The sequence below is a fragment of the Mercenaria mercenaria genome, chromosome 1 (assembly GCF_021730395.1).
Source record: "Mercenaria mercenaria strain notata chromosome 1, MADL_Memer_1, whole genome shotgun sequence".
NCBI lineage: Eukaryota > Metazoa > Mollusca > Bivalvia > Venerida > Veneridae > Mercenaria > Mercenaria mercenaria.
The window spans coordinates 85,319,257-85,344,085 of NC_069361.1; the positions used below are offsets into that span (position 1 = coordinate 85,319,257).

At 34.9% G+C, this 24,829-nt stretch overlaps 1 protein-coding gene across 1 annotated transcript in view; it reads right to left on the minus strand.

The window, feature by feature from the left end:
- Positions 1-323: 323 nt before the first annotated feature.
- The window catches only part of LOC128547998 (twitchin-like), an 89,408-nt gene continuing 64,902 nt past the window's right edge, over positions 324-24,829 (minus strand). The window contains exons 13-18 of the mRNA XM_053522219.1: positions 24,695-24,807; positions 14,835-15,086; positions 12,645-12,837; positions 8,109-8,221; positions 1,833-2,096; positions 324-539 (exon numbers count right to left, since the gene is read on the minus strand). Of these exons, the coding sequence (XP_053378194.1) occupies positions 324-539; positions 1,833-2,096; positions 8,109-8,221; positions 12,645-12,837; positions 14,835-15,086; positions 24,695-24,807 (1,151 nt within the window). The remainder of the gene's footprint in view (positions 540-1,832; positions 2,097-8,108; positions 8,222-12,644; positions 12,838-14,834; positions 15,087-24,694; positions 24,808-24,829) is intronic.

Sequence of the window (24,829 nt, forward strand, 5' to 3'; positions counted from 1 at the left end):
TGTATGTATAGTGTATTCATTTTAAACATTATATCACCTTGCCATTTGCCATGATAAATCTTTAAATAAAGTCTCGGCCTGTTCCCACTTAATTGTGTTTTAGTTTTTAATTATACTGATGATATAGTTGTGTCGGGTATGACGGGTGTATTTGGATGGACGCCTACTCACGTGCTAATGCAGTGATGATATAATTATTTCTAATTAACTATAACTATTGCTTTCTCTAATGCTTTGTGATTTTGCCTTTTCCTAATTGCTGCCGTCGTACCCGATAATATATGATCCGTTAATAAAATAACTAACTCTATCCTCGTGTCTCATTATAACTTACTTAGAATAAAAGGTGTTTCCATCTCACATGGTACACTGAATCCTTGTTCATTTTGGGCTTTAACTCTAAAACGATACTTTTTCCGTTCTTGAGTTAGGTCTAATATACAGCTTGTTTCTCTTACGTATGTAATATATGGCTCCCATTCTTCTGTTTCACTTTTCTGCTCCACTACATAGTTATCTATTTCACTTCCACCATTGTCCTGGAAAACATTAACAAAAAACAGTCAATAAAATTGAAAAAAAAATGTATGGATTCCAGATATTTTATGACATTATGACAAATTTCCTTTCTTTCAAAATGGGTTTTGAGAAATGAACTGTTTTCCTACGAAATCAATTAATACTTTCTACAGTACTAAACTGCACGCATTTGTAAGGCATCTCTGATGTCTGTATTAGTACACTTCAGGAACTGTGATTTAACCCCAAAACATACAGACAAAAAATATGTTATTGAATTTATTGTGAAACTTTACACTCGTACAGAAACTATAAAATTTATTAGAGGCGATCGAAGTTTTGATGGCAATATCCTGAATACTTGAATATATTGCATTATCATATATCATCATGAGTCATGTGATCTGATTGTTTGAAAATCTAACAGAAGGGACCAATCAAAATTAGTTGTCGATTTTGTTTTATTGTCTAAACATAACTATTGACAACTATAACATGTTTTCTGAAATGTATGAGCAATTGACAGTTGAAAAGGAGTCAATATTGCTTTTTTTACCTTTTCCTGCCCTCTAATCTGTTCAGCGCTTGAAGAAATGCATACTATTAAAAAAAATAATCAAGATATAAAGCAAGAAACGCGGCAACCAGACACTTGTTGAAGCCATCATCTACTAAATCAACAGAAAAGCTATCTTCTCACCAAGTTTGGTGACAATAGCTCTACCAAAACTGAAGATATCAAGCGGACACAATTTTCTCTCGCGTAACGATTACATTACCCTTGATCGGAGTGACTATGCTTGTCTATATTACAGGAAGCACCATAGACCAACGACTTACTCCACTGCATCACGGTGGAATTTCTGAGTATAAAGATTAATCAAATCATCTCGTTCTTAGCTAAAGTTAGTGAGCGTAAACCATTTCACTGTTATTAGTAACAGTGACATTGACGTTGAACAGAGTGACTCCAAGTACAATCTCAACCAATGTCTCTACAAAAGCTATACACGCACCATGTTTGGTAACAATATGTCTACCAAAACAAACGATATTGAGCGAAAACAACAATTTTGCTAGTAATAGTAAACCTAACTGTTCTTTATATATGCTTGCTCTGCAAAAAGCATGGTTACACTTGTCAATCCTAACTAAAAAAATAAATCAGAAACCAACCTTTGGATCGAATGTTCAGGCAAACCGTATAAGAGCATACCAAGAAACACTCTTTTCAAAAAATACAAAATAATACAAAAATAGGATGTTACGTAAACACCACCGCGCTTTTCATTCTTTAATATGTCTTGTTTTACCTCTGGTGCTTTCCATGTCAGCTGATATTTATTTTCTGATTCCAGTACGTTATTCACTGTTAATGGCCCAACAGGCATGCCTGGAACATCTTTGACAATAATTTGAAATGATTTCTGACAGCTGCCTTTTTCATTCTTCAGTATAACTGTATATTTGCCCGAATCTTTCCTTTCAGCGGATCTGACCTCCATTACACATGCAGCTTCTACATCATCATGTTTGAACGTCACGCGATCGTCTTCTTCTTCATGTACGTCATCACCCTGTCCAGCAAAATGTAACAACTAAGCTCAATGCACTAGTAGCACATGTAACGATGAAATGAAATTTACAGATTTACCTTGCTCTGAAAGTTATTACAAAAAAGAATTATGACGTGTGAGAAAGGGTGTTTCAATTTTTAGAAGTAAGTTATGTATAAAAGGAAGTACTGAAATACAAACATTAAGTTGCTGCTGTCGCTTATTCATATAAACTGTGACGTAACACAAATAAGTTAACAGCGTAAAATGTACAATATTTGTGAAGATAGTAAACTTCAAATCAGGAACTCGTGTAAATTTTACCAGGGTGCAGACAGACAGTATTAATACAGTGATATTGTGTTATTAAATTAGAAATTATTCTGAGTTCAGCAAAAAAGGTAATAACCATTTATGAATTCTGAGTTAACTACTGGACATTTTTTTCAATCTCACAAAATTAAAAATACTTTTGTTTGCGAAAGTCTTACGACATGCTTTGCATACTGCCATAGTGATGTCCAGACTTCGGGACGACGGTTTCCCCGGCTTATCTTTTAAAAAGCCAAATACCTTCCAAAATCTGGGTGATCATAGATGACCTCGAATTCTTCTGAGACATTTTTTGTAGAAGAGTAGTTTCCCTTGGCGTAATTGTCCTAAAGAACCATAAATACCAGAAAGAAAGGGGCCAGAAACAACTAAATTATCCGTTTTATGGTGCCAAGTAATTTTCAGTCAGGGAAAAGTGAAGTAGGCGATCGTGTTCATGAATGCCAAGCCAACGATTATCCGATTGTCGCCGATTGTCACTACCTACTTTGACTAATTTTTCTGGATGGCGTAGGTTCAAACCCCGATAGGACTAAACTGTTTTTATATATAGAGTAAAGGTCCCGTATTTCGACAGGTTAAGACAAAGTCTTGGTAATAATTATTACAATCTCTATGTGTCCCAACTTCGACATGGCATTAGAGAAAACAATTATTTCCCGCGCATTTCATCTAGTGTAGCTGTTATTGAAGTTCAATTTCATAACTTACGTCCACGTTGGGTTCACTACGTAAATTCGACATCCTAAGGGAGTTTTAAAAGAATATAAAACATGATTTCTTTTTTTCTAGTAAGTTAAACTGTTTTTGCAAGACTTATTATTGATTTAATGTACAAAGACCGAATTGTTTCATTTGATAAGTCATTTTTTGCTGTTTAAAGTGAATTTTACCTCTAATACAGAAGGGTACATGGTTAGACATCTTTAAAAATACTGAGTTGCATTGCGGTTTAAGTTCTTTATTTTGCCTTTACTCTTTAGTTTACATATTGTGGAAGAAATGTAGGTAGGTTTTACTTCTGTCCCATGGTTATTTTTGAATGTAGTGAGCAAAATTTAAAACGGTCTTACAGGACTCGACCATAATTTTTCAGTGTTGAAGCTTAATTTATTCCCGACGATTAAATCCTTTTACTTGAGGCTCCCCAGAAAAAATTGTTATCGCCAGTTTTATTTTGTGTTTTATAATTGTTAACAAATACTTTGAGGTTTCTTTTATCAAAATTATTGGTAAAATGAATTCTCTGCAATCGTTTTGAACAGTGGTTATCACTTTCAAATTTGTCTCTATTTGAGCTTGAGGAAATATAATATTAAAGTTATACAACATCTTGAAAAAAAAAACGACACGATAAATGTTGTTAAAAAATTGCAACACGGTGCGAAACAATGTTAACTTTAAGACTGTATTAAGTTAATGCAATTTTTTAAACATTACTATTACGGGTCCACTGCCTTAATGAATTTTGGATAACGGCGCAACTGTAAATGACTGTACATTTTTAACAAATATAACAGACTATATCTGATATTCATATAACTTCATACGCTAAGTATTTTTAACAAATAATACTAATGCTAAACAAGAGGGTAATGATGATCCTATATCGCTCACCTGTTAAACTTTGCTTTGGAATTATCATGATAAACGTTCTGACCAAGTTCCATGAAGATAGGGTCATAAATGTGGCCTCTACAGTGTTAACAAGCTTTCCGTTGATTTGAGTGGTGACCTAGTTTTTGACCCCACATGACCCAGTTTCAAATGTGGCATAGAAATTATCAGTATAAACATTCTTACCAAGTTTCATAAATATAGGATCATAAATATGGCCTCTAGAGTGTAAACAAGCTTTTCCTTTGATTTTAGCGGGTGACCGAGTTTTGACCCCACATAAGCCAGTTTCAATCTTCGCTAAGGAATCATCAAGATAAATATCATGACCAAGTTTCATGAAGATAGGATCATAAATGAGGCCTCTACATTGTTAAAAAGTTTTTCCTTTAATTGAGTGGTGACCTAGCTTTGGACCCCACATGACCTAAAAATCACCAAGATAATCATTCTTGACAAGATTCATGAAGATAGAGTCATAAATACGGCCTCTAGAGTGTTAATAAGCTTTTTCTTTGACTTGAGCGGGTGACCTAGTTTTTGACCCTGCATGACCCATTTTCAGTCCTGGCCTAGGAATCGTCAAGATAAACATTCTGACCAAGTTTCATGAAGATAGGATCATAAACGTGGCATCTACAGTGTTAACAAGCTTTTCCTTTGATTTGAGTGGTGACCTAGTTTTTGACCCTACATGACCCAGTTTCGAACTTCGAATCATCAAAATAAAAAGTTTCATGAAGATATGTCATAAATATGACCTCTAGAGTGTTTTAACAAGCTTTTCCATTGATTTGACCGGATGACCTAGTTTTTGACCCTATAAGACCCAGTTTTAAATCTGGCATACGAATCATCAAGATGAGCATATTGACAAAGTTTCATGAAGATATGGTCAAAAAAGTGGCCTCTATGGTGTTCAACAAGCTTTTCCATTGATTTGATCTGTGTGACCTAGTTTTTGACCCCACATAACCCAGTTTCGAACTTGGTCTAGAGACCATTAAGATAAACGTTCCGTGCAAGTTTGTATCAAATCAAAGAATAAATTGAACTTCTATATGGCTGAAAGAGTCAAAATAGAAAATTTTGCCCCTTTCAGGGGCAATAATTCTAGAACCAATGAAGAAAATTAGCCGGTTTTCGACAGGAAATGAGATCTTATAGTGACGTAAGTTGTGTGTAAGTGTGGTTAAAATCGAATGTAAAATGTCACTTCTATCGTGTTCACAAGGTAAAATTAATAAATTTTGGCTCTTTCAGGGGTCAATCAGGGGCCGTTACTCCGGAACCTATGATTGGACCTGATGAACTCATCATGTAATCCTAGATCTATTGTTCTTAAGAATGTACGAGCGTTTCTTTTCAGGATATCCGCCATTTTGAAAAATGTTTCTTCGAATACTGCTTTCTAACAAAAGTTTTGCCAAAAATTAATACTAAATAATTAAAATATGGCTAATAATGTGCCATTTAATCAAATATATTCTACTTTTTGTGAGAAAAAAAATTCACCCTTATTTTTGGCTGGCATTTGCTTAAAATTGACTTAAGATTTACAATGGGGTAAGGGGTAGGTAATTTCAAATATCTATTAAAGTGGATCAGGTTTGGTTTTAATATTTTCATGACTGATACATGTACATATAATGATAAGCTATAATTGAAATAAAATATTTCAAGATAGCACTTTATATTATCCAGAAAATATAAACTAAAACAAAAAGAACAAAAATATCAAAATTCACCAGATTTTTAACAGTTTTTCTTAATAAATCTCTTAGATGCACGGTGACCCCAACCTTTTTCTTTTCAAATTTGAAGCATTTTTGTGTGTCATTAAAGCTGCAAAAAATTTTGAAAATCTTAACGTCAGAATTATTTTGTAGATCTAAATACGTTTTTCCATTGAAAATAAAGTGGGTGGGGTAATTGTGTCAATATGTAAAAATGAAAGAGATTTGTGACATTTATGCTAATATAATACTGACGTCACCTTATATTCATATTAACCTGTAAGACCTGAAATCCCTGTAACATTAAGTGGAATATTATATGTTTTATAAAGCGCCACCATTTTTTCAATTTTACAAAATTTCAGAAATGCGTAAATTGTGGATGAAGAAAATGCCCTGTAAAATTAAAATGAGCCGGTGACCTGTGTTTTTCTTCTCTTGTTTGTCTTGAAAATTTATTTTCTTCACGCTCACAGAGTATGAAAAAATTCTTAACGTTAGAAAAAAATTCGTTCCTACACCATTAAAGATTGTTTTCAAGTTTGTATCAAATCAAACCATAGATAAAGTCCCTATATGACTGCAAAGACAAAAATAGAAATTGTTTGCCCTTTAAGGGCCATGACTCTGGTACCAATAATAGTATCTGGCCAGTTTTCGAAAGGAACCGATGTATTATGCCAATATAAGTTGGGTGCAAGTTTGATTTAAAATTCACCAGTTTTTAACAGTTTTTCTTAATAAATCTCTTAGATGCACGGTGACCCCAACCTTTTTCTTTTCAATTTTGAAGCATTTTTGTGTGTCATTAAAACTGCAAAATATTTTGAAAATCTTAACGTCAGAATTTTTTTGTAGATCTAAATACGTTTTTCCATTGAAAATAAAGTGGGTGTGGTAATTGTGTCAATATGTAAAAATGAAAGAGATTTGTGAAATTTATGCTTATATAATACTGACATCACCTTATATTCATATTAACCTGTAAGACCTGAAATCCCTGTAACATTAAGTGGAATATTATATGTTTTATAAAGCGCCACCATTTTTTCAATTTTACAAAATTTCAGAAATGCGTAAATTGTGGCTGAAGAAAATGCCCTGTAAAATTAAAATGAGCCGGTGACCTGTGTTTTTCTTCTCTTGTTTGTCTTGAAAATTAATGTTCTTCAAGCTCACAGAGTATGAAAAAATTCTTAACGTTAGAAAAAAATTCGTTCCTACACCCTTAAAGATTGTTTTAATATAAGTTGTGTGCAAGTTTGATTTAAGCTACAGGATATGTCCGTGCGTTTAGGTACGGTGTGGACGGGATTGGTCTGCGTGGGGGGTTGGGTGACACGGACAAGTAAGGAGCAGTACGTCTTAGTACGGAAAAAAGGTGAGAAACGATGAACAAAAATATACAGGACGCGAATAAGTACTACGTTGAACTAAGTTTTACTGCGCCTGGCAACTTGCCCAGCGAGTGGACGGGTCTGCGGTGAACTAGGTTGAACAACGCTTAAGTACGGTCGCCTCGGATAACAACGTTCAGCTACGGATCAATACGACGAGGTACGTTTAAGTACGGATAACTACGTTTTATTACGTTTAACTACGGAAGGATAAGTTTCAAGCAAGCTGGACTAAAGTCACGCTCAAATGGCTACGAATTGCTCAAACTTTTGTGCATGTCAAAAGTTGGAGAATTGATACGAATTACTTCTTTGAGGTACGGCTCAGGTACGGATCGATACGGATTACTACGTTTCTATCCGTGGCTGGACGTAGCTATCCGCGCCGTATGTGTGACTGGGGTACAAAATTGATTTTAAAATGTGGTCTCTATCGTGTTCACAAGAATTTGTGGACAGACGACGACGGACGACGGACGGACGGATGACGGACGAAGGGCGATTACGAAAACTCTCCCTGTCGGTATGTGACAGGTGAGCTAAAAGCACCAATCAAAAAAGCATGTATTATACCCTTACAGTCGATAAACAAGGTGTAAATAATCAGATGTTAAAGTTGAACGAATCTATACCTGACCAAATTCTGATTAACAGCCTTTTAACGGCTTCAATAAAAAAAGATTGAAAAGAAAAACGCTTTATTTTAATACTTTTAGAAAAGACGTGAAATTTAGAATCGTAAGTTTGTAATAGTTGACTTCGACATAAGTTACAGACGAGCTCAAGGGCACAGTGACAAGGTCACGATTTAAGTATACGTATCACAAAAGAACCAATGAATGATAATTAATGAATATCAATTTGAAAATATTTGAATACAAGCCGCAAGAATGAAATAATTGCCATATTTGGAAGAGGTTATTTTAAGTAATTGAGAGTACAGTACTTACCTTTTTCCATATCACTTCTGGTACAGATGTACACTTATAAGTAACAGGTATAGTAACTGGAGTTCCTTTCCTAGCTATAATATCACCTAAACGGGTGCGTATCTCTGGAACCACTGCAATAAACCAACGGGTCAACTTTTAAAAACTCTTATGAAAAAAAAATAACCTGCTCTTGATTATCAGCATTCTTTAAAACAAAACTTGGAAATCATATAATCAATACATCATTCATTTTCAAAACTTTCCAAACAGAATCATTCAGGGCAGTGTGGACTGTAGTTCATGGTAGAAACTGAAAAAGGTTAACAGTTAAATTATAGTTCATTATAATAAAGACAAGAAAAGCAATACACTTTATATAATTACTCAATACAATACGATATGGCATGTCATATCTGCCTTCTACTTATGTTTTTTTTTAAACAGTGATGTAGTCATGTCAGTTCATGATCTGCGTTTTACATTTTGTGATGTGCATTTACAATGACATGCAGTAGATAAGTCAGTTCGTGATGTGCATTTCACACTTCGTTATTTAGTGCAGTATGTAAATCAGTTTGTGATGTACTTTTACGATGTTGTGCAGTAGTTAAGTCAGTTTCACATATCGTAATGTGCATTTACAATGCAGAAGTTACATCATTTCGTGATGTACATTTCACATTTCAGTATGTGCATTTACAATGTCGTACAGTAGATAAGTCCGTTCGAGATGTGCATTCTATATTTCGTGATGAGCGTTTGACATTTCATGATGTGCTTTTACAATGTATTGCAGTATATAAGTCAGTTTGTGATGTGCATTTCACATTTCGTGGATTAGATAAGTCAGCTCTTGATGTGCATTTCACATCTCGAAATGAGAAATGCACATCACCAACTGTCTTTTCTACTACAGGAAATGTGAAAAGCACATCATGAACTGACGTATCTACGGAACGAGATGTGAAATGCACATCACGAAATGTGAAATGCACATCACCAACTGACTTATCTGCTGCACGACATTGTAAATGCACATCACGAAATGTGAAAGACTCATCACAAACTGACATGACTACATCACAATTTGAAAAGTACAAATAGAAGGCAGCTACGGCATGCCATAACAAGACAAGTCTAAGAACATATATCAAGTTTCTCAATATTGTACAAAATGTATCATCTTACTTTAACTTCAGTGATACATTTCCACATTTCAATTTTTGCGGCCGACAAAAAGATCAACAACATCGGTTTTAAATAAGAGAATAACACATTTCAATATTCCGAAGTAAAATATTGCCTTGCTCTAGCCAACGACATGCAATATATATGAACACTCTAAAATATACATTTTCGGCATATGTACAAAGTCAGATACTGTTTCTGTATTTTAAAAGAGGTAACGGAAAAACGGTTTTACTGCAGAATTAAATGCTCTGGACTGGTTATACTACTAGAAATAATAGCAGAACCTTAAGCCAACTCCAACATCAAGTTTTATTGATAATTCATAATCTTGAGTGTCTTATGCAATACAGGGGGAAATGTCATCAAAAGAAATTCCAGACAAACTAGATGATATTTAAGGACAGCTTCCTTTCGATTAATTTTAATTAAACAAAGTACTGCAAAGTCATTCAAAATAAAATCAATCAAACGAATTATTAGTATAATCCATTTACTCACATACATGGGTTACATAATAAATCAGTTTGAGGAGCATTTCAGAACAACTGCCGTACCTGTTTATGAATTTCAAGCAAAGACTGATGCTATCAGGTATCTCACAATCTGACCAATGAGTTTGTTTTACAAAATATGTATGTATAAATTTGGTTAGAAATTCTATGTTCTGAATTTTAACACCCGTACGTTGTTTGACAAAGATGGTAAAAACTAAACACAGCCTACCAGTACTTGCTAGAAATCTGAATATATTTTTCGTATATTCAAAACAAACAATTATGCTATAGTACACCAGTAGTAGAACAATACATCATATGGTCCAAAACAAACGACCACATTACGTATTAAATGTTACTTTAGAATTTCAGATGCAATATCTCAAAAATATGCCATGATATTTTGAGGATCTTTTTGTGTTTCATTTCCTTACATATTACTTATTCCACACCAAAAAGTTTATGTTGGAACTGGTTCAACCCAAAAGGTAGAATGACCAGCCTACAGTAAACTAAAACTAACAAACTCGTAATACTTGGACCATTTTAAAAGTAGTCTATTATATCTGTTGATGTAGTTGCAATCTCCTGTGTTTTATCATAGTATAATTATAAATGTATATAAATCTTAACAGTAAATACATTATTTTAACTCTAGTCTGCTCGATTTAGAAATATAAGAACTATAATTATTGCAAACCTAATCAATATTGCAGATGGTATGATAAATGATCTGGATTGCTAAGTAACAGAACGCCCAATATCCTTAGTGTATCTTTTAGTTTAAACATGTATTCGTTTTTCATGTACACCGTTATTTATATCTGTATACATAAGCAACATGATGCTGATATATGGAAGCCAATATGAAAAGTTGCAATTCTAAAAGTCAAAACAGCAAAACGCGAACATTAAAAAAAATGTTAAAAGTACGATGATAACCAAATAATTTGGCCCTTTAAGCATACTTATTATAGTTGTTTGAGTTTTAAACACTAGTGTATCAATGTTTCGTTGTTTTAAAGCTATAATATACGTGGAAACTGGCCTGCACACAAACGATCTGGTTAAAACCGGAACATACTCTGTTAGTTATTATACATAGTTTTCCTAATTGCCTGATAACCTATTTCTATTTACTTTCATACGGTGTTATCTTTAAAATGCCACATATTCGGTTATTATCTTGAATGTGGAAAAGTTTTAATATTTATTTCAAACGAGTGCTAACACAACTAACACAAGGACAAAGATCTAGCACAAATAGCCGCCAGCCCTAAAACCCTATCGCTGTGTATGTATGTATGTATGTATGTATGTGTACATCCTGAAAATATGCACACAAATGAAAAACAAAGGAAGGCATAGAAGACAAAACAAACAAATAAATGAACAAATAGGACAACACTACCACTTAGCGCCCACTTTTGCCACCCATATATTCACTTCCGTTAACTAGAGAACTATTTTGACATTTTTCAGTTAGTTTGTTACATTATGCACATGTGGAGGACAAGAGTGTTCAACACAGATTGGATTAGTAAATGATGTGTGACTACCGTCTCGAAAATAATGTATAAAACGCTAACTGGCTTTCAGGAAAACTTTCGTAATATCTACTTTTTCATGTAAAATATGTGGTGGCAGTCGTGGGTACTTGCTAGCAGATTTCTCCTTTAAACATATTTATCTGAATAACACGAAACTTTTCTAGTTGCCAGGTTTGGATCTCAATGATACACATACACCAATGCTGATATGAAAAATCAGAAACTTGATTCATAAATAAATAGGTTCTTTCTTTTCTTGATTTCTATGGAAAACCTAGGATGAAGGCCAGTAAATAAAACATGTGTGCGTGGTTTAGTAACATGTATGTTTTTAAGTTTGTTAAGTTGCTCGGGGATTTTTTTGCCATTGCCTGTCAAATACAGTATTGCTTAGTTTATTGCTTTATTTTATCATGTTTTAAAGAGTAAACTTCTAGGCATGAAAGTTAAACAGAGGTCCTTTTATATGGACAAGAACAATGAAACAAAATGAGAAAACATGTCTCTTCGCACAAGTTTCGTTTTTCTCGAGGAAAACTGTTATACATGCTTTTGTGGGAAAGGCCGTTTATGAAATAATTCTCGGATTTCAATGCTTAGCGGGATTCAAAGTTTCAAAAGAAAAGAAAAGAAATTGATTTAAATGTTTTCATTTTCAATTACATGACAACACGAATTTCGCAATATCATATGCTAACATAATTGTTGGTTTTTTTTATAGAAATGTTTTATATCTTTACAAGAATAATATTTCTATATAAGTCTATAAAACAACATAATTTATATCAAAAACTGGCTACATGTTTTGTTGCTTTCTATGGAGTAACATGCGAGCTTAATTTTCGTGTATTACCTAAAGCAAAATTTTAGATCAATGAAAATCCATGACAAAGAATTATTGACTTGGATCATGATTGACACGACATTAGTTAATGTAAGGGAGACAATCAAATTTGAAGGGAATTGCTTTAACACAGTCAATAATTAAGGGAGAAAACCCTTTCAAATTCTCGTTAAAAGCTAACCATGTTAGACGTATTGTCTGAAACGAGCATACGCGTCACTCGGGCTTCAGCTTCCGGACAGATATTAACCTTATAAATTTCCACTCATAGGCCAATGGTTTACAGTTGAACTTATCAAGACATCAATAAAATGTGAATACTCACCTTGTAACTGTTAGTTTCGTTAATAATATCTGTAATATAAAACTAAATAATATGTTATCCGAATTAAAACAGGCAGTCGCTAAGCTTATTAAATTTAAGCAAGTGTTTAGTGTAGATTACTGAATAACTAACATGTATTATAAGGTTTACCCATTTCAAGTGGTTCGCCCTCCAGTGATTCGCCGTACCCTTGTTCATTTTCAGCCATGACCCTAAAGCGGTTTTGTTCAACCCCTGGGGTAGATAAGAATGAGCAGCTAGTATCAACAGTAATCAATTTCTCAACCCATCGTCCAGATTCTGACTTTTCAACATGGTACTTTACTTTACTTCCGCCAGGGTCCTAAATGAAGGAAATGTTTACATGAATTTGACGTAAGTAAAAACGAAAATAATGGATGCTTAATTTCCTGTTTATAATTTTATCAACTAATAGACCAGAGCCGAGTTTTTCCTTAAAATCTGAAGGATGCTTTCTTTTGTTAATGATTGCGAGCTCTATAAATTATTATGTAAACTAGAACTGCTTTTGAGGAAAGCGCATGTCTCCCAAAACTGCCTAATCATCTGAATAGTAGTATATGAGTAAACCATGCACCAAGACTCCAACTGCCTTATTAGACTTTCAGTGCTTTGATTATCAAAAACAAGTTTCAAGGGTTATTATTCCGAAGTGCCTGGGTCGATTTGGCTAGCTATCGAACTTGGCCTAGGACGTATTGGCAAACACATTTTGTTCAAGTCTGTGAATATCGGATGAGAAATGTTCGACTTAGAGTGCGGACAAGATTTGTGACAGACACACAGACAGACACACATACACACACACACACAGACAGGAGTAAATCAATATGTCTCCCATCACACAGTGGTGTGGGAGATAAAATGAGTGGAAATAATGAAAGTTTACGAAGTAATACTCATTTACATAATAATATATGGAGCTCGCAATCATTAAAAAAAGAAAGCACCCTTCAGATTTTGATTCTAGTGATTAAATTTGATAACGGGATCTTCTTTAAGTACATTTGGCATCGTATGCAAAAGAATCAAACCACTAACTACTTGATGCAGTTTGTTGTAACTGTTTGTTTGTATAAAATTTAAAATCGAGATTCAAATAATTTAATTAAACAATAATTATTGTGCATTAAACTAGTAAACTGAAAAAGCACTTTTGTATGGAATTCTAAATTATCATTTATTCAGCTGTCAATACTCTATCCCGTCTAAGTAGTGTATAGGGGTCTAAAAGACATTAAATAAAGTGTACACATTTAATTATTCAAGTATATAAATATATATTTTATCATGTCAAGAAAATGTTAGAAGCAAATTTATTGGTGTGTTTCATACAAAAACATTTCTGAAACAACTATAAATGCTCCACAGACATCATGTCGGTTTTCATAATATATTTTTAACATTGTATAAATAACATTATTTTTAATGCGAAATAACTTCAACTATACTGAGTACATCTAGAAACGCAACACTTGAATTGGTCTACTGTCAATATTTTTTAACCTGATAATTGACAAGAAAACTGCATTTACTTAGTTTTTTTTTCGGTTTTGGATGATGGTCAGGTTTCTACACGATTTTACAATACTACTACACAAAATTCAAATATACATGTACAAGGAAAGTATAAAAACCGAGAGTAATAACGTTGCGTTTCTAGATGTACTGAGCATATTTGAAGATGATGATAGATTTAACTTTAAAAATTGGCTGCCATTTTTATGACGTCAGACTAGTAACTCAATCCAGTCACAGAATTCAGACTGTTCACATGGCTTCGAATGAACTTCAGACAGTACAGAACAGATTAATTTTTGTCGCTATTAATCTTTTTACCAATGGCACGGGACCCAAAATATGGCCCTAAGCGAAAACACCATGAGGAGAGTATCAAATGTACAGAGCATACAATAAATAGCCGTTAGTGCGATATCTGCTACTGTTTTACATGCACGACACTTGAACATCTCTGAAATTCTAATTCTGGATAAATACATAGACGGGGTTATCAAAAGATAAAGCAGTAATATTTATAAAGCCACTACTTTACATTTTTTAAAATATGTACATTTTCGACTACAATTTATCTCGTAGAAAGACAAACATAAATTTTGAGGTGAAGAAATCTTCTGACAAACATTTGAAGTAATGAGCAGGCCTTTACTTTTTGTTATTTCTCAATAATACATTTTGCTTATAAAACCGAAAGTTGATGATATTCAAACATTTCCATCGTAAATCTGCAAGAGGTGCTTTAATCAAATTGTATGAGCAGTATCTGACTTTAACATAATTGTTCAGTACAATATACTTTACCTGTGGCGGTTTCCAGTTTAGAAGAAATTCAGTTGTCGTTAAACGTTTGACTGTTAATGGTCCCTCTGGCTTACCAGGCTTGTATTTGATATGTACATAAAATGTAACCTCATCCGTGCCAAATAGATTTCTCAATTTAACACTGTACTTTCCTCTATCAGTTTTCACTGTGGGATTCAGTTCCAAAGAAATATTCTTATGATCAGTTTTAAAAGAGATCCTCTCAGATTCTTCTTTAATTGCAATGCCATCCTGTGAAAATACAAATAAGCATTTGCACTTAGGTTAGAAAAATCCAAATGAACCAAATTGCCATTAAATACGTAAACTGATTATTAAAGAAACTTCTTAATTACCGCTTATATAATACATCAGGTGTTGGTAACTGTTACATCTAACACTGGACATCTTTTATGTTAAGATATAAAAGGAAATAAATCAACATTAATTTTCCGACACAATGTTTTACGTTAAGGTATTTGATCATCTAATGTCTGTACCTCTATTATTTAAAAACGGAACAAGAGCTCGTCGAACACGAAATGCCCCCCCCCCCCTTGATGCATTCAGTAACTGCACAAGGAACAGAAATTATATGCTCACTGTAAATTAAAGTTCTACCATTCTGGTTTAATCTGACCTTGACCTCTAACCTATTAACCTAACAAGAGATTACAGAGTGATCTTGGCGCCATCCACTGAGCCATTTTCAAATGTTCCAAATTTCAAGGCTAGCTCAAGGTCAAAATCAAGGTCAACTTTCATTTCGGTACAAAACAATGTGTATGTGGTCCAAATTTGAAAGCTGTGGCTTAAGAAATGTGAAAGCAGGTCACTAGATCAATTTCAAGGTCAAAGTTCATTTCGGTAGAGAGAACTATGCATGTGCTTCAAATTTGGAGGCTGTAGCTTGAGAAATGTTAAAGAAGGTAATAGGTAAAAATCAATGTCAAATTTCAATTCAGAACACAAAAATATGCATGCGGTCCGAATTTGAAGGCTGTAGCTTGAGAAATGTGAAAGTAGGTCACTAGGTCAAAATCAAGGTAAAATTTTATTTCGGAACACAAAACTATGCAAGTGGTCCAAATCTGAAGCCTGTACCTTCAGAAATGTGTCGGTAGGTCACTAGGTCAATCTCAAGATCAAAGTTCATTTCAGTACATAAAACTATGCTTGTGGTTCAAATTTGAAGGCTGTAGCTTGAGAAATGTGAAAGTAGGTCATTAGGTCAAAATCAAGGTCAAATTTTATTTTGGAACAAAAAACTATGCATGTGGTCCAAATTTGAAGCCTGTACCTTCAAAAATGTGAAAGTAGGTCACTAGGTCAATAACAAGATCAAAGTTTTTTTCGGTACACAAACCTGTGCATGTGGTCCAAATTTGAAGGCTGTAGCTACAGAAATGTGAAAGTAGGTCACTAGGTCAAGATCAAGGTCAACTCATGTCAAGGTTCATCTTGCCACTCAAAACTATACATGTGGTCCAAATTTGAATGATGTAAGTTATGGACATGAAGATTCTAGATTGTCCCCATATAAGTCTATATGAACCATATGACCCCTGGGGCGGGGCCATATTTGACCCTAGAGGGATAATTTGAACAAACTTTGTAGAGAACAACTAAATGATGCTACATTACAAAATACCAAAGCCATAGTCTTTGTGGTTTGGACAAGAAGATTTTCAAAGTTTTTCCCTATATAAGTTTATGTAAACCATGTGACCCCCAGGGCGGAGCCATATTTGACCCTAGGGGAATAATTTGAACAATCTTAGTAGAGGACCACTAGATGATGTCATGTACAAAATATCAAAGCCCTAGGCCCTGTGGTTTTGGACAAGAAGATTTTCAGGTTTTCCCTATACAAGTCTATGTAAACCATGTGACCCCCAGGGGGCAGCCATATTTGACCCTAGGGGAATAATATGAATAATCTTAGTAGAGGACCACTAGATGATGTCATATACAAAATATAAAAGCCCTAGGCCCTGTGCTTTTGGACCAGAGGTTTTTCAACATTTTTTCCTATATAAGTCTATATAAATCATGTGACCCCCAGGGTGGGGCCATAATTGACCCCAGGGAAATAATCTGAATAATCTTGATAGAGGATCACTAGATTTTGCTACATACCAAATATCAAAGCCCTATGCCCTATGGTTTTGGATAAGAAGATCAGAAACCGTTTAACTGTTCCTGGCCAATGCAACCTTGACCTTTGACCTAATGACCTCAAAATCAATAGAGGTCATCTGCTGGTCATGGCCAACCTAACTATCAATTTTCCTGACACTAGGCCCAAGCGTTCTTGAGTTATTGCCTGGAAACCATTTTACTGTTACCGGTCACTGTGACCTTGACCTTTGATATACTGACCTCAAAATCAATAAGAGTCATCTGCTGTTCATGATCAACCTCCCTATCAACTTTCGTGACCCTAGGCCTAAGCATTCTTGAGTTACCATCCGGAAACTGTTTTACTGTTCAGGGTCACTGTGACCTTGACCTTTAACATACTGACCTCAAAATCAATAGGGATCATTTGCTGGTCATTGCCAACCTTCCTATCAACTTTTATGATCCTAGACCCAAGAGTTCTTGAGTTATCATCCGGAAACCGTTTTACTATTCAGGGTCACTGTGACATTGAACTTTGACATACAGACCTCAAAATCAATAGGGGTCATCTCCTGGTGATGACCAACCTCCCTATCAACTTTCATGATCCTAGGCCCAAGCGTTCTTGAGTTATCGTCCGGAAACGGATTGGTCTACATTCCGACCGACCGACCGACCGACAGACCGACCGACCGACCTACCGACCGACATCTGCAAAACAATATACCCCTCCTTCTTCGAAGTGGGGCATAAAAAGAGTGTCCTGACTGTCACGTATCGATCGTTGCACACCACACTAAACGCCTTGGTATTTCATACAATTTGTCTTGTATCATAGAAGGAACGGCGAAATAAGTTACAAAGTAATAATTGATAAATAGAATTTATTTATTTATTTTGTTGGGTTTAACGTCGCGCCGACACAATTTTAGGTCATATGGCGACTTTCCAGCTTTTAATGGTGGAGGAAGACCCCAGGTGCCCCTCCGTATATAATTTCATCACGAGCGGGCACCTGGGTAGAACCACCGACCTTCCGTAAGCCAGCTGGATGGCTTCCTCACGTGAAGAATTCTACGCCTCAAATGAGGTTTCGAACCCACATCGATGAGGGGCAAATGGTTTGAAGTCAACGACTCTAACCACTCGGCCACGGAGGCCCCCTGATAAATAGAAAGACCATAACTGCTCAATAAGTAGTCTTATATGGAAGGGCATTTAAATAAAAATCCATTCATGTAAATGACTTATTCTTGCATGTAAATTACATTGATACAATGTTAAATCAATATTCTAAGATTGTTTGACCAAATTTCTAATTTCTATGTCCCATTTTCTAATTTCTTTGAATGGAAAAGATAATCAATAGCGTAAAGCATAAAATTTTGTCACAAAAATATTCCTGCATGCAAAATGGATTTTACATATTTTGTTCAGTTTAAATTGTTAATGCTGAAGTTTTAATTTTTCTACGCCGTATTTCTTTCCATAGGTCCTAATTTGCTAATCACTAACTGTAAATTTCACGATACACTTTACAAGTGTTCATCAAGTCTCATTATTCACATTTATTTTCATTCAGAAAGTATCTTTCGTTTGTATAATCGATTTCAAACATATATTACATCATTTAGAAGTTATAATATGAAACTTGTCTTGTACGCATTTAAAAGTTACAATCTGAAAAATGGAATTTAGAAGGGTACCAGTAACCTAGAACAAAGAATAAAAAAGGAACCAGAAATATCGGTTCCCTTTTTAAGACAGAAGGCGCTTCAATCTAGGTAGCCTGCGAAGCCGTTGATAATATTAGTGCTTTGTCAGAAGAAATCATACCTAATATCTTTGCATTAAAGATCCCTCTTAATTTGCGCTAATTAGTGTCAATTGGCATTCATCGTGTTTCTGATATTATCAACGCCTGGGGAAATCTGAAGGATTTTCCATGTAACTACTGATTATCGTTTTCTATATATACCTAATCAACATGTGATCATATTTGCGCTTGTCTGAAACGAAAACGAGGCAAAGCTGTCGAAAATTAAGACAGAAGGCGCTTAAATCTATACTACTTTACGGCACAATGTTTTTTCCAGGGGTTTCCCAGTGTTATAAATAGCAGCTCAACGCTTCAAAGAGGACAACTTCATTCGTTTCGTAGCCAAATATGTACGTATATAAACCTATCTGACCCATTCTATATACTTGTCAGGCCCGGATTTAGACATTTTTGACTGGGTGGAGGGGTGCACCAGTCTAGAACGAAGACGTCATCGCCGAGGCGCATAGCAAGCGCTGAGAGCGAGTAGGTATTGGAGGGGTGCCTTTGCCATTGTTAGGGGGCATGATTTTTTTAAATACAGGTATGATGTTGTGGCCTCTAATACATTTACTGGTGTCTGTACTCCCATCATTTTATGGGGTTCACGTAACTGTAACTTTCTAATCTATATCTATGCTTTAATATTTGTAATTGTAGTTTATTTTAACTTTGCACCTTATGAGCTTGCTAATCTTTTAACAGTCTGTGCCAGACAAAGCGCATCCCAGTTATAATCAGTACTAACTGTTGGGCAGTACACTGTAGATGTAGATCCGAATTCTGATACACTAGCCAGTACGTGGAAAGGCATTAATGTCACACATAAACGTTAGTCTATATTATTCATACATTCAATCTGAGACCTACGGTAGATATGTGGGAATTTTTGTAAATGCAACATCCGCGTGTTTCAAGTAGATCTACTAGTCAAAACAAACTTCCCAGAACATTTTTGACAGATGAGGATTGACAAGCAGGCCCGGTTCCAGGGCCGAGCCGACCCCGTTGGCTGAGAAGTGACCTATATTCATCAAAGATGCACCCTACTATTTTGGCAAAGGAATACTTTTTTTCTCAAAATTTAGACCCAGAAACGCACCAAAGGCCACCATTTCATACCTGTATTTCAAAATTTTCCAGGGGGAGAGCCCTGACACCCCCAACCAAGAGGGGAGTAACCCCTCCATTACCTCAAACTTTATACCTAAAATGCATCAGAGGCCATCATTCCATATCACCTGTATTTCTAAACATTCCAGAGGGAGAGTCCCCCGACCCCCTAAAATCAGGGGAATACAGCCACAAGTAAATGCGCCAGAGGTCACCATTTCATACCTTACCCCCATAACATGGGCAAAGGCGTCCCTTCCAAATCTTAACCCCTCTTAGCGCTTCGGCGGTGAAATCTTCGATCTAGATTGGTGTCCTCCACCCCGAGTCAAAAATTTCTGGATCCAGGTCTTGCAAGTAAATAAAATGGGTCGAGCCTCTAAACACCGAATGAATTCGACTAACCGGCAGCTAAAGCCAATTCAGTTGTACAGTATCATAGTTTATATAATCAAGTCAGTATTTCGACAGATAGGTTTATATATATACATACATTGTATTTGGCTTCAAAATGAACGAAGTTGTCCTCCTCCAGATAGAGTTTTTGAAAAGTCGAGTTTCTATTTATAACACTGGGAAACCCCTGGAAAAAACACTGTGCCGTAAAGTAGTTTAGATTGAAGCGCCCTCTGTCTTAAAAGGGAACCGGTATTTCTGGTTCCTTCTTTGTTACAATTTCTATGTAGCTGGTGGTACCCTTCTTAATGGGAGTGCAGACACCAATAAATGCACCAGCGTCCGCCGTTTTATACCTGTATTTCAAAAACACCAAGGGGACTTCCTGACACCCTAACAGTGGCAAAGGCACCCCTCTAATATCTACCCGCTCTCAGCGCTCGCTATGCGCCTCGGCGATGACGTCTTCGTTCTAGACTGGTGCACCCCTCCACCCAGTGAAAAAATGTCTGGATCCTGGCCTGACAAGTATATAAAATGGGTCGAGCCTCTAAACGCCGAATGAATTTGGCTAACCGGCAACTAAAGCCAATTCAATTGTACAGTATCATAGTTTATATAATCAAGTCAGTAATTGGACAGATAGGTTTATATAATACACAATTGGCTACGAAATGAATGAAGTTGTCCACTTTGAAGGGTCGAGTTGCTATTCATAACACTGGGAAACCCCTGAAAAAACCATTATGCCGTAAAGTAATCTAGACTGAAGCGTCTTCTGTCTTAAAAGGTTCTGGTTCCTTCTACGTAGCTTGATACCAATATCACCGGTACCCTTCTAAATTCCATTTTTCAGATTGTAACTTTTAAATGCGTACGAGACAAGTTTCATATTATAACTTCTAAATTATGTTATATATGTTTGAAATTGATTATACAAACGAAAAATACTTTCTGAATGAAAATAAAATGCAAATAATGAGACTACATGAAACACATGAAATTTACAGTTAGTGATTAGCAAATTAGCACCTAGGGAAAGAAATACTGCGTAGAAAAATTAAAACTTCAGCATTAACAATTTAAACAGAACAAAATAAAAATGTATGTAAAATCCATTTTGTATGCAGGATTTTTTTTGTGACAAAATGTTATGCTTTACACTATTGATTACATTATTGTGAAATCATTTAATTTCGTCGGCTCGAAATTTCGTGGTTTTGACCAAAACGGCTGTTTCGTGGGGACGTAAATTCGTGGATTTTCAATTTTTGAAAAAAAAAAATCAAAGAGAAATCATAATTTCCACAGGAATAGATCTACTAGTACTTCTGTCCTTACATGTAAAACCTACACCTGTCAAACAGCGCTAGCATGGTTACCGAATTTGCAATCAACGCCGCGGGAGATTAGCGAGTGATCGTGTGCCAATTAACGACTGTGTTACCTATAATTATACGAACCCTAATTTGTAAAACTTTTTAGAACTGTGAAATATTCAATGAGAAAAGTCGGCGCCAATTAAAAAGTGTCAAAACCGTAGCACCTTGCACAATTAGCATTCATAATCCAAAGAAGTATTAATTATTTTATAGCTCTTTGCATAATCGAAACAAATATAAAGTTGATCATTTGATCGTGTTTTAAACAAGAACTACATGTACTTATTTTACCGCAAATTAAAACATACTATTACAGATTTAAATAATGTAGTGCTAGTATAACCATAATAATTCTTACATAAACTATTATAAACTGGTCCGACCTTTTTTTTGGCAAAAGGAATGCGCGTCTGCATCTAAAAATTCAAGCTGTTGAACTTGTGCATGTGTTATTTCCTGCCGAGAAACGTGTAATCTGAATTAGGTATAAATGCATCGGATACAAATCTTACAATTAATATGTAATATTTAATAGTTCCAAAGTCGTATTATTTTACTACATGTCATTAAAATAAAGGCTAGTGTATAAACATTGCATAGCGGGCCGTAAACAATCATATAACAGCCGTATTATAGTGTAGCTGGCACGTGATGCTACGTCAAACTTCTTTTCTTTAGTATCTACTTTCACTTTGACAAACATGTCATAAACAAACCACGGGTACATTTCTAAATGAAATATTATAGTCGGTTTTGTTTCCACGCATACTTATGTTTATCGTTGATGGAGATTCCATAAACTACACGAAAGCTGCAGGTTAGTACTGCCGCATGCATACAACTACGGATCAGATCGAATGGCTATAATGGTGTCAATTTTGGCGACTTTGCGTACAATTAAAAATTATCGTGGGCATAATTTGTTCGTTGGGATTTAAATTCGTGGTTGAGCTCAACCACGAAATCCACGAAAATTAATCCCCCACGAATAATAATGATTTCACAGTATCTTTTCCATTCAAAGAAATTAGAAAATGGGACATAGAAATTAGAAATTTGGACAAACAATATTAGAATATTAATTTACCATTTAACAATTTACATGCAAGAATAAGTCATTTACATGAATGGAGTTTTGTTTTACTTAAATGCCCTTCCACATTCGTACCTGACAAAAAAGTCAAACTTGGCAATCATATAATTTAACACATTTATTAAAGACCAACATCGGTAAAGAAGTGATATGTTGGGGTAGTTAACATAACATAGAATAAAGTATCTTCTGCAAGTCATTAAGGGGACGTAACTCTGGATTAATCAGACCAAGATGGTCCGTAAAAGTCGGACCAATGTTTTATTTAAAGACACATTCTGGAAAAAATGTCAGCAGAAATCAATAAAATGATGAACTACACTGTTGTTTGATAATCAAATACTGACGATTCTAGAATAAGCCCCTAAGATCTTCTTAATATAAACATTCTATCTTAATACCATAGGAATTGGCATTAGAATTAATTTGCTAGAATGCTGAAATGATGAAAATGACATTTTTGATAATTTAGTTGCACAAAACTCAGGGCCAACAAATCTGACCATGAGCTTAAATAGGGTCATACAGGTTTACACATTTCATGTACATTTAATGAGGTCAGTGAAGAAATGAAGGTGGAAGAATGTAAAATAATAATGTATTACACTCTTTGATTGCTCGAGAAGACGTAGACATAACTCTAGATCTACCTCTCCGATTTTGACATTAAACGAGGATGAACTAGAAATAACAAGAAAACACTGTATAAAATATTGTTAGGTACTAGTATGTCAAGAAATGAAGAGAACACAAAATGAGATATGGCATATTTTGATAAATCAGGGAACGTTACAGTATACCTACACATGAACTACTCCGATCTAGTCCATAATTTAATTTTGCTGATACCTTAAGGGCATGTTTTGTTAATAAAGGGTCATAACTATTGATACTGGGTTGGCCTATAATATAACTTGGCCGAGATTTTATCACCATAAATGTTGTTATCAAGTTTAATTAAGACTGCTGCATAAATGTGAATGCTATAGACCGCCACCATCCAGAAACGAGCCATGAGCATTTTGCACATAATAATAGGGATATGTCCTTAAACTATGAGAAACAGTTTGAGGTACTACATTAAAATGCCTAAAAATGAGAAACAATTTTGTAAATGTGACTAATGGCCTATTTATATATATTCTAATCTTTCCAAGATTAAAATTACAACATATCTTAAATCATATATCTGCCATGCAATTGAAATAAAAAACACTTTTACATTCTATTATCCACATTCATAACACTCCTTCAGAATTTTGTTTGTCTCAGAGTCTATGAAATCAAGGTCAGGCTCAAAACAGGGATACATGAAGTAAAAATCTAAGTCATTGGTCAGATAATGGAAAAACTTTATCAACACCCTAAAGTCCACATTTTCTACTTTATCTTCATAAAACCTTGTCAGTATGTTTGTCTCTATAACAGACAAGCTAAAATTTGAAACTTGATTATATAGGTTATAAACAATGTAACCAGGCTAAATCATAGAAAGACCATATTAACACTCTGGAGACCACCTGATCCTTATAAGACTTGGTCAGGATATTTGTCTTTTTAAAATCAATGATAAGATTGTAACTTGGCCACATCATTGAAAAACATAATTTATTTACATAAAATTAGCTCAATATGGAGAGCACATATCTACAGCTCATGCGGTCGTGTGTTCGATCCACAGGCGAGGTGTATATTTTCCCTGACGATTTGATAAAAGAGACATTGTGTCTGAAGTCACTTTGTTCTTCGCAACCGATTCAATGACCTTTTAGACAAACGTTTGAAGGCCAATATCTTACTTGAGTGCATTTAGCATAATTTATTATTGGAATCAAGTTATAGATAATTCTGATACAATTATGTTCTGTAATGGCATTACAGGCATATACATACCTTTAACGTACAATGTCATTCTGAAATGGACTTTACTGACCTTCGTCCAGCGAACATCAGGTTTCGGTACGCCACTGTAAGCAATTGAAACGTTATATGGATTACCCTCCACTGCGACATATTCCTTTACCTCTTGGTTCACTTTGGGTGCACCTTAAACATGGAATTGTACAAT